The following is an 18,551-nucleotide window of genomic DNA, read 5'->3' as shown; positions in this document are numbered from 1 at the left end:
TATTCCATAGCTTGTTTCAAGACACATTTTTTTTTTGACAGTCATCTGACAAAAAATTATGCAGCACTTGGTTTTGTATTCTCATTCCGGAGACCCAAATTCCATGCCTATGGAGCCTTTTAAAACATACTTTCCCATTTGTCCATATCCGCTTTAAAAGTTTACACTTCTGTAGTAAAAGTTCACTACGGCCAAAGTTTGACCCTGGAAGATTATTTCTGCTTTCTGTTGGGGGTGGGATTAGTAAATCAAAACAAATTGCAATTTGGGGCACCGTGTTCCAGTTTACTGTTATGATGTTAAGACGTTCTAAATGACAGTGCGACCAAAACTCAAAGATAAATCTTACTCATGCCTGCTGGATGCATCAACCTATAATGAATTATCGATACAAAATAAAACTAAAATGAACACACGCCCAAGATCATCTCTATGTTCTCTTGGATTATGACGATGAAACTTGGGTGAAAAAACGGTCGACCAAGAGATAGGAGCTTTTTTATGATTAGCGTCCGGTCAGTAAAGCTGTCTCTGTGTCTCGTGTGATTTATGAGCGGAGTCACGCAGCTTGCCGGCTAATTCCCCAGATGAAACGAGGCTCTCCTGTCTGGAAAAACACTTTGTCCCCACGCTCGCTGCGACGCCTGCGCGCAGCAATGCTAACTGCACGAAAAAAAAAGGCGACTAATATGAAGCAGTCGCACACGGGCTACTCAAGACATGCGTGTAAATAGACAAGATGTCCAAACGTTGTGAGATTCCCGCCGGCGTACGCCAGCGCGACCTTCCGCTCGAACGCACGCCAGCCGCACTAAACTCATGTCTGTTTGTAGTAAAGTAAGACACGCCCCCGCATCAACTTTGTTTTTGCACAAGCTTTGTCGCTCAGCTCCAAACTTTCCTCACTTTTGGGGGCGTTTGACTTTCAAGGTTTAGCTCAGTGCTAACAAACAAATGCTGTAGATGGGCTAACGAACAGCATTGGTGTGCCGCTCTTCGAACTCTTGAGGAACCGAGATTTGAATGCCAACGTCGGACATGAAGACAGAAAATGTAACAATAGTCACAGCCATACGTTCTTTATCCTCCGCGAACAGTGGCTACTGTTACTGCAGCTAACTGAGAAGTTCTGGCAATTTTTGCGTGTATTTGGTTGTCTGTGCAGTATTGTCATGGACGCATGGGACAATTAGAAAAAGACGCAACAAACCACGTCCCGTATTGCGACATTTAATTCCCGATTAAAGGACAATTCCGTATTTTACGGGACAGGTGGCAACCTTAGCGGGAACAGTTTTTGGGGAGAACAATTTGTCAAGTGTAAAATCACCCAAAATAGGTATAAAAAGACAAGTGGGAACAATAAACGTGGGGTGAATTGTTCAACTGGCAGCACACATACTGTATGTTTATCAATTCATCAAATTACTGGTGACGTGTCAGTATAAATAAAGTACGTTTATGAGCCATGAGCGATTTGACGGCGGGGGGATGTGTTGAAAGACGGAAAAATGGCAGGCGGCCATCGTACACGTGTTCATATGACAACGCTTGTCTGGACTCGGGCCAAACAACTTGCCGACTTTGGGGGATAGGAAAGCAAGGCGATTTGTCACGATTTGTTTTTTGACATAAATCCCGACGCCAAGGTGCCGCTTGTCTCGACACATTGCGCGTGAATGGAAAGAATTCTTCCTCGCGTGTTTTTTGCTCAAGGCTGCGATTTTCACGCTCAAGAACACACGTGTCACACAAGAATGCTGTAAAAGTCCCACTCGTCCATGCGGAAAGAAAAAAATCTGGCCAGACGTTTTGCCGGGGTCATGCGCGCAAATTTGGATTTTGAAGTAGGTTTGACATTTGTGTTTTTTTTTAAATCCCGTTGCCGATTTGAAGACACGTTTTGGGGTAGATTCAAAGCAGGTTTAAATTTACCTCAACAAATTTGGGTTTTAAAAACGGTTTATGGTTTTAAAAGTGATGTTGGAGTTTGCAGTTGTATTTCAAATTAAGGTTTTAAGACGGGGTTGGGCTTTGAAATTCAGATTTCGAGACTGGGTTGAATTTACAAATTAGGGTTAGGGGATTCAAATTCAAATTTAATTATAGGCGCCACAGTGGGCGACTGGTTAGCACGTCCACCTCACAGTGCAAAGGTGCAGGGTTCGATTCCTGCCCCGGCCTTCCGATGTGGCGTTTGCATGTTCTCCCCGTGCCTGCCGTGGGTTTTCTCCGGGTGCTCCGGTTCCCACCCGCATCCCAAAAACATGCACGGCAGGTTGATGGAACTCTCGAAATTGTCCCGAGGTGTGATTGCGAGCATGAATGGTCTTTTGTCTACGTGTGCCATGCCATTGGCTGGCAACCAGTTCAGGGTGTCCCCGGCCTACTGCCCAAAGACGGCTGGGATAGGCTCTGGCACCCCGCGCGACTCTCCTGAGGAGAAGCGGATCGAAAAATGGATGGAAGAATGGATGGGTTAGGCTTTTAAGTTAGGTTTCAATTTTATTTATTTTTTGTTTTTTGTATCGGACCTTATCTCAATTCACGTCCTGTTTGATCTGATAAAAGTTCTTGGGAGTCGTGAGTGGCGAGTGCCTAAGTGACTCCTAAAACCCACTTCCAAGGCTGCGTAAACCTCCGGTGCCTCCGCAACCGGCCAAATTCCGCGTCCAAGTCGGCGGCTTTTATGGACTCTGAGAGATGGAAAATGAAATACGGCATCCGTCCTTTGCCAGTTATATCCCCGCCGCTTCACATCAGAAAATGGAGCTTTGCCGCTTCGACCGACGCGATGACGGAATGACGATGAGCTTTCCGTGTTTTCTTCGATGGCTGCGCCAGGACATGCGGTGCTCCTCGTATACGCATTGGATCACATTTTACACTCTGACGTTAACATAAATCCGGAATGGCCGCCAACGGTTGCGGCGTATTTATTGCGATGCCGTTTGCACTTGACAAAAATCAACGTTGCCTCGGGAGCTATTCGTGGCATGGATTAATCATGGAAAACTTAAAAGCTGACAATGGATACTTGAACACAAAAGGTGCAGCAACGCATCTACACATTGTATCAATACTAAAAGACATATATACATATATATAAAAAAAAAAAAAAGGCTAATACTACTGCAAGTCACTGAGCAGTCTTATTTGTCGATAGTTTTTGTACTAGGAATGTGCAAGTACCAATACCAGGCATCATATTGGGCCGATACCAGCCTATTTCAAGGTATGGAGTCCTCGTAAAGGATACTGATACCAGCCACCGATAATAAGGGAGAACAAATGTCTGATATGCAGAATGTCTTCTCTGCCATTAGCAGGCCAGCCTATTTCAAGGTATGGAGTCCTCGTAAAGGAAACTGATACCAGCCACCGATAATAAGGGGGGAAAAAAAATCAGACGTGCAGGATGTCTTCTCTGCCAGTAGCAGAGAGGTCAGAATTTGGTGACATTGCGACATTGAACGTCCCTAATGTGTATGTCAATATCCTACCGCTCCCTGGTGTACGAGGCGGGCACACGAGAAGGAGCCTTACACGATTTTAGAACACTTGGAGGTCGTGTAAACAGCTTGAGCGTCGCGCCGGGCGCCCGCCACTCGGCAGCGTGTCTTTCTTCGAGCGCTCACTCACAAGGAAGCACGCCCGCCGTCGAACACCTCACGTTCGCCAAGAAGCTGCGTTCCATCAGAGTGGCCATTTTGTTTGGACACCGCTGACCAAAAGGCTACACAACACGTCACACACTTCATTAGGTGCTCCACTAACGAGCTCCGATGGACATTTTCGCCATGATGTCGTGCGTACTTCCAGCTGACAAAAGCTAAATAATCTCCGAGGGCACCAATTGTATGCCAATACAAGCCTCACTTGTATATTTTTGACCAAGAAAACCGATTAAATGGCTTGAATGTGAGGCTGCAACAATGAATCAACTCGCTCGAAATGATTCAACTACCCCGAAAAAATAAAATAGAAGATCTTTTGTTCCACACAGTTGTAACATCACGTGACCCATCCCAGAAAAAAAGTGTATTTATTTATGTACTTATTTGTTTATTTTCTGTATTGTATGCTGGATAAAAAAATCAAGATATAAGTTTTATTTAAAAAATGATTTGCTTTCAATTTCATGACATGACATGTTTAAGTATCCAAGTCTGTGACATAGATTTATGTGTGCTGTCATAAATAATGAGACTCGTGTTACTTGTGCACAACTGCTTTGAATGTTTAGAGTGCATGAAGATAAAAACAATCTGAAAACGTCGGCCATGAGCCGATTATTTTGCCTGATGTTTGAAGAGCCATAATCAATTGGGCCCTAGTCATTGTGAATTTGTGTGTTTAGTCTTTTTAAATATTTTGCCAAAATCAGTCGGTATGAAGCACACTGCAGCGGAACACCTCCCAGTCATGGGTGCAGAGTTCCACAGGGCTCACTTCTCGGTCCATTGTCGCTTTTTGTAAATCGACAAAAAGAGGCATCATTTGCATTCAAGGTTGGAGACACGAGACCTTTTAAGGAACTTGGGAAATCATGCAAGGCCATCCTTGTCGGGTGTCCTTTTTGGAAACCGTGGCGTGTTGATGTCAAAGAATGCACTTTATTGGAAAATGGTTGGGAAAAGGAGACAAAGGGGGGAAAACGTTGAGATGGATACATTGTGTGAAATGAAAGACAGATCAAAATGTGCGTGAAACTTTTTTAACAACTTCAAAGTCATTTAAGGGTCTGAAAAACCTCATTGATGGACTTATCTATCATGCTAGGATTTCCAAATCTTCTACTTGAGTTTCATTGCTTCGACTAGCATTAAAAGGCACGGGGAAAAAGTGTAGGATTGGACCGTCTTTTTTTTATTTTTTTTTGCTTTTATTGCACCTCTAATGGCTCGTATGAAAGTCGAGCCAAAATGTTTGCATTTGAGACCCTTAAAGTGCCGCTGAGATTGCTTAGCAGAACCGTTTTGAACCGCGAGTACACTTGAAATGACATTTAAAGTGCGTCCCCGTGTCAGCGAGCCGCTCTCAAGCTGCCGTGCCGTGATGCCTCGCTGCCTGAAGTCCGGTCCCCTCCCCCTCGTTCGGGCTCACTGCCTTCCTCTTCGCCTGCCGCCGGCTTGGAAGACAAGAAAAGAGAAGCACAGTTTGGATACATTTTTTTCCCCCAATTAGAGGAGGTGTTGAAGAGGCTGTGCATCAACATTGCCGGCATGGAAATACCACACTTGGCAAAGCAGGCGAATGGAACCATCTCCTCTCCGATGGCTCTTTTCCACCACGCTCGTGCTCGAGCTCGCCCAGGTTAGCGCCCGTGTTTTCTTTTTCCACCACCCAAATTGGCTCGAGCTCTGGTGCTTGAAGCTGGTGCTTAAGATGGCCCTTAAATTGTGTGCCAACTGTTGAGCTAGGTGAACTCCGGCAAACATGCGTCCCACCAGCGGAGCGACGGCTGATGAAATCTCCGGTGAGCTTTCAGAGCATCAAAGCAAAGCCACACGATTGAATCGTAATCATGAACGATCACATGCGTTTTATCTTGAAACATTGCTGCAGGTCCCCGTGCTCCTCAGGTTACTTAAACCTAATCCCTGCGTGCATTATGATCCCTCAGGAGATGCTGGGGAAAAATAAAAAATAAGAGAAACGAACCTCGATCATGTTCCACTATGTTACGGTTCCTGGATGCCAGGGATTAACTGAAAAGTGTTTGGCGCGATGCGTTTTTGTTCCCGAGCAGCTGACTGTTTATTCATTTCCAGATGTTCTGCTAAGGCAGGCTGTCTGGCGGGAGCTTTGTGTTTGTCTTTTCAAGGCCAACGACTTGAAAGCTGTAAATTCAAATTGTGTTCCAATACGTGGACTCGTCACTACGTTGTATCAGCTACGTAAGGGCTTTGGTTCACCAAGCTTTCATGACCTTATCCAAAAGCCGGTTGTTATCACAAGGCAGACTAGTGCCATTATTCGATTAGTGCCAAACAGCCCCCCAGTGCACACCAGTGATACCCCCCCACCCCCACCCCACCCCAAAAAAAAAAACTTGATGCTCGTTGGGGGCCAGGGCCAGTGCTGTGCTTAGTTGGTGCTTAACAAGTTCTTAGGAAGAACGTATTCGCTTTTCCATCGGCAAAGTGCTTGACATCGTTGGTGCCAGAGGCTGGCCCAACAAATAATTGAAGCCATCTTAAGCACCAGGTTCAAGCACCAGAGCTAGAGCCAATTTCACTGGTGGAAAAAAGAAAGAACCAGTCGGTGCAAACCTGGGCCCTGGTCCAGGACTAGCACGAGCACAAGCGCGGTGGACAAGGGCCATCTGAGCGGCCAAATGGATGATATCACTTCGACTCAAAGGCTCATCGTCTTCACTCTGTGGCCTCAGTGGCTGCCCGAAGCCGCCGTCCTCGAGGCGTCATTATAAAAACTAGAGAACGTGGCGAGAGATCAAGGAAATCGAGTTCAATGCGAAACCTTGTGATTGACTGGAGCTGGTTTCACAAAAGAAAGCAGTCAAACCAGACCCACTTCCAAGTTTCTCAGAACGAAACACACACGGCGGCAGTAACCACTTTTCAGACTGTTCTGTCAAAGAAGGCCATTGAGCCAGCTCACAAGCTGATCTGTATGAACTGCTCTTTGGCAGCGGCGGCGGTGGCGTTCACCGGGTGAATCATTGCTTTACCTAAAAGTCCTCGGGGAGGGTTTCTCCTTGAAACGCCCTCTATATGGAGGCAAGCAAACATCATGTGGTCAAACAGTGTTTGCCCCTTGCTAGACGTACACGAACCGAGCGGTTCGCTCCAGGCTCACCTTTGATCATTTTCACAAGTTGGTCACCGTCAAAGTTTTGATCTGTTTTGATGGTGGAGAACTCTGCAAGGTTAGATCCTACGAGAAGAAGGGAAGATCCAAATTGGGGCAAAATGTCGTTTATGAAGGTCCAATGGCGTTCGGTAAGATCGTTGGACTAACCGTCTACGCCAAGCTGGGTGGTGCCAGTGCGGACTGAATACTGAGGTCCTGGAAACGACACAGTCAATGAAATGATAAGCGCAGCTCAAGATTCGGTTTCCGGCAGCAGCTGCGATGTTTGGCAGATGGGGCCGTTTCTAGTCCCGTCAAAACACTTGCCTGAGACAACTCTGGTGACGTGGGTGATGGCGGGGTCAGTCTCGATGACTCTGGTCACTTTGGTGATGGGCGTTTCCTGATGGATGACCCGGGTCACTTTGGTCACGTCGGGAGCTATATAAGCCAAAAACAAGGGCGACCGTCATTTTCACAGATGCGGGATGACCAATCGACCTTTGACTGGGTCAGAACAGACAAACAAAAACAATGTGATTCACCATCAGAGGATTCCTCACTCAAGCTTTTCGTTTGTCCAACTTTGGAGTTTATTTATTTAGTTTTTTTGCCTCTGCAATCGTATGTGTGCGGAGTTGGATCGTTTTGAGGATTCCCCATGAAGAAGGATGCGCGAGGGCCACTGCTTGGAATTTGTATTTTGTCATTTCTTTCTTTGTTTGTAAATGGCTACAGCAGGACAAGTCATGTGACTCCAGTCCCCCACTTCTCCCTACAATGCACTTTTTTTCTTTGTATTCTGCAAAGGAAGAAGCGATGACATCATTGCCCCCGACCCCACCTCAAAAAAAAAAAAAAAAAACTCGTGGCATCTGTGTTGTGCATTATATGTGACAGAGATTGCTGTGAGTTTTTTTTCTTTGGTCACTCCACCAAGGCCAGGGACTCCCCTTTGTGGTCCGTAAGGAAACATGCCATGGAAAACTCTCGTAGATTTAAAAGAAGATTTTCCAGTCGCAGACGGCTTGATGAAAAAGTGCAAATCGAGGTGCGTAGGTTCAAATGCCGGTTTACCGTCATTCATAATTGTGAGCAGGATTTAACTGAGGTGGGTGATGTGATCTGCGAATTGATTTTGTACGAAGGTTGGCCACTCGCGAGATGAAATGACGGGACGTGCGGTCCTCTCGCTAAACAAAGCTGGTGCCCGGTTGGAGAATTTCCTGACGGGGAATCACACGATAATGATGCTTCATTGTGATGACGGTACCTTCGACAACTCTGGTGACGAACCTCTCTAATGACAATAGGAGAGAGAAAGCCGTTAATGACAGCGCAGAAGCTCTCTCGGGAGATTTGAAACATGGACTCAAGAGAGCGTCTTCAATTCCGATTCTTTTATTACTCACTCAAAAACGTGAGGGGGATTTCCTGGTATCTGAAGCCTGGAATATGCTGGAAATTCAAAAGTGAAAGTAAGTTAGCATAGTTTCATTTGGTGACGCGACATTTGCTAGGCGTGCATCTCAAGAGTAGAACCACAAAAAGATTCGGGGGGGGTTGCCACTACTTTAGTCCACCTTCCTAAGCACTGTTACAAACATAAAAATGGGAACCTGTTTCAAACGCAACAACATTAAATTCTCCGAGCTTCTGACTCACCTTAATCTGGATATAGGTAACCAGCCTCTTCAGTAGCGAGAGGAGATCCTGGCTTCCGACGGGCATATCTGCGTGAAAGTGCACAAACTTGCGATTTAAAACAAAAAAAACAAAAAAAAAACAGCGTGACAGATTTGACTTGAAAAGTAGAAAATCGTACCTGCGGGATACAAGAGCTGGTTGACATGGTGAATGACGCCATTTGTGGCCATGATGTCAGAATCGGGGATTTGTACCGAGTTGACTCGCATGGTGTCGTTTGCCTGCGAAACATCCGCAAACCTCAAACCCGAGACCTCTGATGACTGCTCGTACTAATCGCTACCAGCTTGCTGTAAGTTGAGCCCATTTGAGAATTGCACCACAAAAAAACTGCTTCATATGCTCAAAAAAGATGCTAATGCATGTAACTCCACTCACAAACATGACTTTGAGGTTGCTGCCTTGCAGGGACTTGAGAAGGTTTGTGACTCCCGTCTCCAAACCACCACCGATGAAGATGCCGTTGTTGATGTGGTACAGGAGGATCGTTCTGAGAGCGTTGATGTCACCTGAGTTGAAAGAGAGGCGAGCGGTATTGACAGCGAGCAACAGGTCTTCATAAAAAGCTGCGCTGGAGACCTACTCTTCAGCAGTGTGAAGTCTCTCTCCTTTAAACCGGCAAAAGCCTTGTCGGTAGGGGCGAATAGCGTGAAGTCTCCCTCTTGTCTGAGCAAGTCAGTCAATCCGGCGTCTTCCATCAGAGACAAAAAGATCCTACAGCGCAGAGAGAAACTTGGCATGAGAGTCCCGCAACCACATCTAATATCCATATAGCCGCGACTCTTTGGAAAGATTGAAAACACTGCGGTTCCAACGGGTGACGCAGCATCTTAATGCCACGTTCCGCTTTCATCAAGCCCACCGCTGTACTTACTTGAACCCGCCCTTTTCTCTCAGAATCTCATACATGGATTTTTCGGCGGGTTTGAGGAAGCTCCTCATGAGATGGAGCGCTCCGTTGCTTCCCTCCTTGCTGCCCCTGATAAGGCAGGAGTTCTCGATGCACACGGCCTGCAAAAGAACCGAGACAAAGCGCTCAAAGGTCACGGCTCAATTGCGGATGGAACGCTTGATGTTTTTCAAAGAGGACGACGCACGGTGCGGTAGATGAAGACCCTCAGGAGCTTTCCGCCGACGGTCTCCAGCGTCTGCCCATTGTACAGCTGTCCGAGGGTGATCTTTCTCTTCAGGATGTGATTCTCCAGAATAATTTTAAGCATTCTTTGATCCATGCTCATCACCTCATCTGCCGCGAAAACATGGAAAAAGCGCTCGGTACGGTGCGGTTGTTGATCGATGTCAACGCATACCCTGGCGAACATGGTCAGACGCCTTCGGCCAATCTAGGCACTGCCCCCAATGTCCACGTGATGTTTTAGAGGCGTGCCAGCTACGTCAGCCCCACAATTTCAAGAGGCTTTAGGAACTCTGGGTGGAACTCATCCACTCATTGGGCTTTACCACCGATGAGTTTTTTTAACCACCTCATGACTTCAACCCCACAGTGAGGAGAGCCCACCTCAGGGTCCCCACACTGTGCTTCCTCCAAGCAGTGGGACTGACGAGATCTTCAAGTATTCTCCCTACGGACACATCGGATTGGGCAGTATGGCGCTCACCGTTGAAGGCGGTGTTGAGTGGGGCCAAGAGTGTGTATTCGGCCTCGGGCCTCATGGCAGCAGAGAGTCCCAGCTCGGACACCATGTCACCAAATGTGGACTGGGAACTCCCCACCAGTTCCATCACCTGTTTGGCTGAAAAAGCAGAGAAAATCCTTACACAGTAAAAACAGGGCCAGTATTTACAAACCAATCGGACTCCGGTGAGGTTTTCGCTTTGGCTGACAGTTGGGGTTTCGTCAATACATGTAAAACAGAAGTCTTCTGGAAGCAATCCTTAACCAGCTTTCTGGCATGCAGGATTCACGTGTAGTATTTCGAGAACCGCAGGACGGTATGGTTTGGTTTGAGGTTGGAATTAATGACCTGTCACACTGCACTAGGTCGATGAGACCAAAAGCCCAGAGATTTTGGAAGGAATCCACCACAGTTTGATCAAAGATCAGTTCCATAGGTTCCAGGTACTTCGGGTCCTTTTGTTCTAATTTCTGTTACGGTATAGTCACGAGGCAACGTTGTCTGTTGGTAAGCCATATGTCAGTGAAGATGAGAGGGAGTGAGAAGGCGGGTCTAACCTGAGTCTGGCATGAGCACTTGGTCGATGAGGTGGATGACGCCGTTGGTTGTGACGATGTCCTTCTTGCGCACCATCTTGATGCCATTGACGGTCAAGCTCTCGCCATCACAACCAATTACAATGTGGTTGCCCTCCAGGGTCTCGTAAGAGCTGCCAGCCATGATGGCCTCGGAGCATTGCACCGAGTCCAGAAGGTGGAAATTCAGAAGCGCTGGAAAACAAAGACGAATCCGTCATGAATGTCGTTTCGGTTGTTGATTTGGCTCGTGGGGTGCTTGCGTGGCTTGTTGCTCAATATCTTGTCACTCTACAAACAGAAGCTCTCGGGAACCAGAAGACCCTTGGATCCTTTGGGTCCTTGAGGAGAACCACTTGGGACTCTGCCACCGTTCTGTTTAACTTTGTGTGGGATTGGGTGGTCTGACATCATCAACCAATCCGATATTTGAGGTTGACCATCTTACTTTGTATAACTACCGCTTCCAAGGAAAGCTGTTTTATGTTGCCACAGACAAGAGCAGCGCCACCTTGATGACATTTTGGGACAGTTGAACAAAACAGCTCAACACCATTGGATTTGCTATCTCGCGAAAGGACTTTGTCAGTGTAAATGTGTGATCCTATTATCTTGTCAAACATTCTCTTTTATCTGTTGGCTTTCCGTTCACGATGACATGCGCCATTTGAAAGCGGAGACTAATTTTTGTTATTATTCCCCACTAAACTTTGTTACGCGTGGCCTGCCAAAGTGTGTCCATGTTCCAGACGCATTGCACAGAATATTGCGGTTTCAGCTGTTTCCAATTGGCTGCGACGGAACCGGTGAAGTCAAGCAAACGCAAAGCCTGAGTACTTTTGAATTATGCTGCTACCTTCACCTTTTAGCCACAAAGGCACCTTTTGTTATGGTTGTAGACTTTAATGCAGCGCTGAGCGATGTCAGGGAATGATTCGTCACCCTTGGGAGCAAACATGCGCTGTACCTTGGAGGACCTTCTTGTCACTCTGAAGCCTCTGGAGCACGTCGCCTCCAAGCTTGGCAAAGGCTTCGTTGGTGGGGGCGAAGAGAGTGAAATGTCCGGGCTGATCCAGCTTGTCCAACAATCCGGATTTCTGGGCAATATCCTGGAGGGACGGAAGCGACAGGGTCGCGTTTAGCAGGGAAAAGCAACTTGATAAGGACTAGAGATGAAACGGCAGGAAAATTTCATATCATGAGTGTTTTGACGGTTATCGGTATGATCACAATATTGCTTTGCGGGGAAATAACAGATAGATGCACATAGACTATTGTGATAAGTATCATTTTGATGAAAATCAGCAAGCCTATGGACTTTTTACACGTTAGAAATTGAGGCACACCCAGATGAACGTCCATGCATGCGAGATGCCAAAATGCGTCACGTAACATTGACCTTGTCTCTTTTTCGCCGCAAGAATGTAAACAGGAAGGAGGTTTGCTATACACAGACATAGAAGCGCAAATAACCCCCCGACCCCCCAAAAAAGGAACGGAACTGGTGTTTGTTGATAACTCTGATCATCAAAAGGATAATCCGGCGTGCTACAACACACCGGAAAGTAGCAGAGTCCACAAGTTATTTTTGTTTGCATGGGGAAAAGGCGCAGGCTTGCTAAACCGAAGACTTCATCTGCAGTTACGTCACCACGTAGCCAGTAACGCTGCGATGTCACAGAGTAGAAAGGAGCCCTGCTCTTATAGGGACACGAAACACAATAGTCACAGTAAATAGAGCATAAAAACGCTCATTTTAAAATGTCACGGTTCATCAGAAAACAGCCTTCTGAGGGTACGATAGCAGAAACAAACACGCACTACTAATACCGATGGCAGTCAGGATGAGCAAGGTTTGCCTAAAAAGCAGCAGAAGTGCTGGCCTTCATTTACAAGCTAAATTCTAAAATGTCTTCTGTGGAAAATGTGGTGGCGGGAAGTCACCAGGTACAAATATGGCAAACACCCTCCCGCCGACTCACATTCAGCGTCTCCAGGTCATCATCAACCTGGATCACGTCCTTGATGGTGGTCCCGACGGCGCTGATGACGCGATCGATCACGTGGACGACGCCGTTGGTGGCCACCTGGTTGCCGTGGATGATCCTGGCACAGTTGACGGTCACCACCTGCGGGGGCGCCACAGCGTCTATCATGCGGGACGCCGCCAGGCCACGGCGGCGGCTTGTGCCAAACGATGGCGGCGCTCACCCCGTTGGGGTAGTGATTGATGAGCAGACCCAGGTCGTTGTACATGGACGTGATGGTCATGCCGTTGCGCAAGTCTTTGGTCAGGAGGCGCTTGTTGACCATGTGGAAATGCAGGGCGTTGTAGAGCTCAATGTTGACGTTGCTGACAAGCGCGGCCCGCATGCTCTGTCGCAGGGGGAAGAAGAAAAAGAACCATTCTGGACAGATGAGACTTGAAATATCTTGACTCCTCCTAAAGTACAGAGTGTGAGTAGTTTTGCCAACTCTGGGTATCGGCGCAAGATTTTCGGATCCGTTTGTCGAACCTCACCTCATCCAAAAGCTCCCAAGCATCGTTGCTGGGCGCAAAGAAAGTGTACGAGCCGGATCCCTCGATCTCGGCCCTCAGCTTGGAAATGTCGGCGTATCTTTGGGTGGAATGGGCCTTCACCATGCCCAGCGTGCCGTACACATGATCGATCGGGGCCACTGCGGGGGTGGGAAGGGAAAACAAGAACTTCAGAATGACCACATCGCAAAATTCCAACCATTTGGAAAACATCCATCGCCCTGAACTGATCAGAAGACTAAACACCCATTCACACTCACCTATGGGCAATTAAGACTCGTCAGTTAACTCAAAGGTTCCAAACTCAAGGCATGGGCCGAGATTCCGTCGACCACATCCTTTTATCTGGCCCGCTAAAGCAAAATGAGGTGTGTCTAATTTTGGCTTTTCATTTAGATATAAAACCTTGCTCAGAAACAGCCATTTTTAAAATTTTATTTTAACCAATCGTGGATCTTCATTTTTTTCCCCCCCATGACTTGTGATGTCAAAATCACAACAATCGGTGGACCGCGAATAGCTGCAAGCTAATTAGTTAGCCACTGGCTAGTTAGCTGCTGCGCCACCATTTTAATGTCTTTAGACACCGGTGCGAGTCGATAAAAGAGGCTTTCATGATGCACTCCTCTTGCATCATTACAGTTCCGTTGTCGTGACTTCCACTGAAGGTTGTTATGCTTCACAGGCAGCCTGGTCTTTCTCTTCCGTCAAACACCGGCATCCGAAAGAACATGTGTCAGCAACCTGTGAGAGCATCGCTTACCAGAGTAATAACAACCCGCTGCTCGCTGGGTTTGGGAGATATGCCCAAATAAAGCTTTTATAAATTGACTCCGACGTATGTCGGTGAACGCCACGCACCTGCAGGGCAACCGCGCATTCCATCCAGCTTCATGTATCCTGGGCAGCACTCGTAAAGGACGGTCCTGCAAGTGAAATAAGCGCATTATCCACCTCCGATAGGTAGCAAATCCGTTAAAAGGTTGACGCCAGACATTGTGGGATTATATGCTTTATCTGGCGACCGACGGCGTTGTCACAGTGTTTCCAGATGTGACGGTTTGTCTCCGTCGCTACCAAAAGATGCCACGTCTAGCATCTGGCTCCAAAAGCTAATGGGAAAGCTTGGCCCTTGGATTAAGCTAACATTAAAATAGCAGATTTATAGAACAGAGAGTGCTCACAATCAGTTTGCTATTTGCTTAGCGTTTGGTTAACCTCATTTTGGCACGCGGAAATATGCGGCGTAGTCAATGTTGGATACCACAACATTTTGGTCAGCACAAAGACCCTTTATGGTCTCTTCCATGGAAACTGTTGAACCCAAAGTATTGCGTGCTTACAGCACAAACGAGTAGAAATTGCACAGGAATCGGGCCAGATAGCGACAGAACAGCAACGCAGTTCGATTACGTGAATAGAATACAATGAAATGAGTGAAAAGGAGTAAGTATGGTGGTAAGTGTGAGCCCCTTCTTTTTCTGCGTGACCGCAAATTCTTACGCCACTGGACAAACTAATTCATTGTGCTCCCTAAAATGACATGTGTCGCGACCTTACACTGAAAACACAGACCTAATGTACAGTCTTATCGTTGTTGTTAGCCATGTTTTTGGTTAGATTTGACTGGAACCTTTTTTTTTTTTTTTAGTTTGGACCCTTGTAACCTCAGAGTGGGACATTTAATTGCAGTCGTTTTTTTTCTGCGAGTTACCTGGAGACTTTCTGTCATGCCCCCACAAGGGTTGAAAGGTGAGCCATAGTCACCAATGCACTTTTCATGCCATGCTTGTCTCCCAGCTAACACTTGAACATGCATGTTTGCTGCTGGGAGTGCAGGTAAATTGCAGCGGCTCACCCACGGGGCGGCAGGAGAAAGACAAATACAGTATAAGAATTCTTTTTATAAAGAGCAGCTGCTGGATATAAACACGGCTATACTTCACACAGCCGCAAGTATTTGGACCTCATATGCACTATTATAAACGTTTTGGGGAGGGGCGACATATATGACATAAAAAAAGAGCCACAGTTGTATACATTCAGATATATACGGTATTGGAACATATACATGGTTAGCTCAAGTTCTGCTCTGTTGCTTACACTTGTAAATAAAACGTCAATAACCTTATCATATAAACCAAGAACTAACAATGTATGACCAAATATCCACATGAAAAAAAAAAAAACGTTTCCATGTGAAAGCTGAAAAAAAAATAGGGAGGGCGGCAGGGGCTCCTTATGTGAATCACCTGCGCTTCGAAATTGTCAACAATAGTGAGCCTGTGCACATTCAGGCATTTTGGTGGGACTAAACACGCCAAAAATGTTGCATGCTGGAATCATTAGATGAAGAAAAGATGCTGTCTTGGATGCAGTCTGCAGTCAGAGGACAAAAAACACCAAATGTGGCCAACCCTCATTGAAGAAAAACATCTATTCGGCTAGCTAGATAGCTAGCTATCTGTCCCATCACAGTAACTGACCTGTTTTTCTCTAAAATGTGGTTTAAAACTCATACTACCAAATTAAATGTCCTGATCAATGATTAAAAAAAAAAAAAAAAAATCAAATTAATTGCCGGGTGCCGTATGCTTGACATTCCTATTGAAGACGAAGCTCTCATCTTGAAAGAAAAACAGGATTCGATTTTAACATCACCCTGTTATTAATCGTTCTTATTTGTGGTTTCTGTGGGATTTGGCGGCACTGCGATGACATCACACAGCAGCCCAGTCAGGGCAAAGTCAGCATATGAAAAAAAAAAAAAATCATAATAATAATTTGCTACGTTGCTCCCTCACACAGAGGGATTGTGTCTGGCCAAGCGTTCGGAGACTTTTGACTTGTCAGCATTTCCTTTAAAAAGAAAAAAGAAAAAAAAACTACGGTAAATTGGTCACGTCGGATATTCTCCCTGGGGCCGCGTTCCAATACAGTTACTGATTCGCAGCGTGGAAATTGCTTTTGAAGACCAATTGTGAGGAAATGGACACCAAGTTGTTGTCTTGAAAGAATAAGATGCTGTGTTGGTGTATTGGTCGTTTTTTTGTGCCAGGAAAAAGGTTGCACGTTTTTGTCTGTAAGCAACTGCAGCGTTACGTAAAGTAAATGCGCAGGCTACATTGTCGTGCAGAAGTTGAGCTTTTTGACACTGTTGTTGCTTCATTCCAGACACCCACTGGACACATCATGAAGTTAGCAAAATCGGAGTCTTGACACATCAAATTTAGATCCCCCCAAAAATCTGCGCTTACCAAATGAATAATGTTAACTGACAATCTCGCTGAGATGTTGATTTCACCTTATTATTGTGGTTGAAGTTTGTTTCGTTGTTTTTGCCTGTCACTTTCTGTCACCGCTACAGATAGGTGAACAAAGTCACAGACCTTGTAAGTCGTAAGCAAATCAACTTTTTCAGACATAATAAGTGAAGTCAGATCATTTCCCACAGCGCACCTCATGACTCGCCAAGCCACGCGGCATGTTCTGCGATACGCTGGACACTGGTGTGCCTCATGACGTGGCAAGTGCAAGCGGGTCATCCAGTGCAACTCAAAAGCAAATCTAAACTGTTCATGATGAATCTATCATGTCGAAAAAAAAAGCCAGGGCTCCCTTCCATGTTTCAACACAAAAGTGCTGAGAAGCCAGAAATGGCAAGAGAGTGAGACAAAAACCAAGCGGTGCAGTTTGGAGTAAACGGCGGGCTTTTCCATTCATGAATCGTGTCAGCAATTCCGAGCCACATCCTGGAGTCTGTGGCTCACCACGCTGACACTCAAACAGTGGCCGCTGGCCCCCCTCCAGAAGCTAATGAACAAGACTGCCCGTGATCGCAAAGACTTCAAAAAGTTTTTGGGTCTCGTTTGGATGTGATCAAAATGCTCGCATCCTTAAGCGGCCTACCAGATGTCTTTCGGGCTGGAAAACGTCTTATTCCCCGAAAAAAAGAACTACGCTCAAGAGATGACACTGAACACGAATGCACATGCGCTGGGAATTAACATATTCCTAATATGCCGCGGAATTTTTTTTTTTAATGCGTGAATGACTCGATCACGGATGACGGGTGAACGCTGCTCACATTCTTTATGCTTGTTTTGTAATTCAAAACACATGTTCTCGTGTTGGTCCTTTGTGAAGTTGTCGCTTTGTGTTTTATTTTCCGTTGAACCCGATTCCAAGCTAAAATGACACCAATGGGCTTTTTATGTGCTCTTTCTGAGATAGAAGCCAAAGCCTTGTCTAATCGGAAAGTAGTACTGTACATCGTAGTCAAGGAAGTCTCGTGAAGTGAGGGCAAGCTTTGCATGTTGGGGAGGAGCCCAGTTTAGCCTTGGTTGTTAGTAGAAGTTACAGAAAGTCTTCACCGCACAATGCGCTCGAGGTGCATTTTTTTTTCTCCTTAATCGAATCATCTTTAAGACACTTAATTTTAAGCGTGACCTGTAAAATGAATTACAAACCGGTCTGGGATCAAACTTTGAATATTTCAACTTTCAATTCTAACCCTTTCTGAATGGGTGCCAATCATTTTTCCGTTTTCCGCCTTTTGTGACGGGACTCGGTATATCTTCAAAATACCCCATAAAAAAATTCTCACTTTGGTCACTGCAATGGCGCCATAATGTTTTCACGGTGCTCGTCTCATGGGACACAATGAAACCTACTCACGCTTTCTTCCCACAGATGGCGCCTTGGTACCAATTGCGACAAGTGCTGAAGTACTTCTTCCTGGTGCCCATGACTTGCTGCAAGGCGCACACGTTGGGCCTGAGGCAGGGGGGGAGGAAAGATCAGTCACTCTTATGAACGCTGGAGAAGTGAAATGAGGAGTGAAATATCGCATGCTTTCATTTGATTCATTCTGCAGTTAATGGAAACCCCAAATTCCATCATTCCCAAAAATGTCTTTAATGACTTATATACATGAAATATGAGTTTGCTTTAAAAACAGAAAAGCCATTTTATTGACAATATTCAAGTTTACTATGCGCACGTACGCGTCCTGCACTCGCAATGAAATGACATGAGACACCATCACATATGTGAGGGGTTCCAACACAACTCTTAAGACAATGCGTTTCTTGTTTCTTACCCCTGGTTCCTGGCCCGGATGCGACTGTGCGCCACGATCTTGTCGTAGGCCGACGCGTGCGCCCCGTCCAACAAGGATGAGAGCACAAAGAGTGCCAAGGCGGCCGCGAACAGGAGCTTCATCCTTTTTTTTTTTTTTTTTTTGCCTGCGGCCTTTGACGCCTTCCTCCGCCACAG

At 46.2% G+C, this 18,551-nt stretch overlaps 1 protein-coding gene across 1 annotated transcript; it reads right to left on the bottom strand.

Moving 5' to 3' along the window:
• Positions 1-4,596: 4,596 nt before the first annotated feature.
• Positions 4,597-18,535, bottom strand: postnb (periostin, osteoblast specific factor b). The gene is made up of 22 exons (XM_019866246.1): positions 18,376-18,535; positions 17,952-18,050; positions 14,136-14,200; positions 13,257-13,414; positions 12,947-13,111; positions 12,718-12,864; positions 11,703-11,844; positions 10,718-10,930; positions 10,143-10,277; positions 9,621-9,769; positions 9,398-9,534; positions 9,107-9,237; positions 8,902-9,032; positions 8,642-8,744; positions 8,482-8,549; positions 8,229-8,274; positions 8,090-8,116; positions 7,144-7,257; positions 6,985-7,032; positions 6,823-6,900; positions 6,695-6,733; positions 4,597-5,131 (listed from the first exon to the last, which is right to left on the bottom strand). Exons 1-22 carry the CDS (start codon positions 18,495-18,497, stop codon positions 5,103-5,105), a joined length of 2,346 nt encoding a protein of 781 aa, XP_019721805.1. The 5' UTR covers positions 18,498-18,535; the 3' UTR covers positions 4,597-5,102.
• Between the last annotated feature and the right edge of the window lie 16 nt (positions 18,536-18,551).

This window comes from Hippocampus comes, unplaced genomic scaffold (genome assembly GCF_001891065.2).
Source record: "Hippocampus comes isolate QL1 unplaced genomic scaffold, H_comes_QL1_v1.1 scaffold11, whole genome shotgun sequence".
In the NCBI taxonomy this organism is placed as follows: domain Eukaryota; kingdom Metazoa; phylum Chordata; class Actinopteri; order Syngnathiformes; family Syngnathidae; genus Hippocampus; species Hippocampus comes.
The sequence above is the reverse complement of the archived record's forward strand: the minus strand, read 5'-3'. Positions and strand labels throughout refer to the sequence as shown.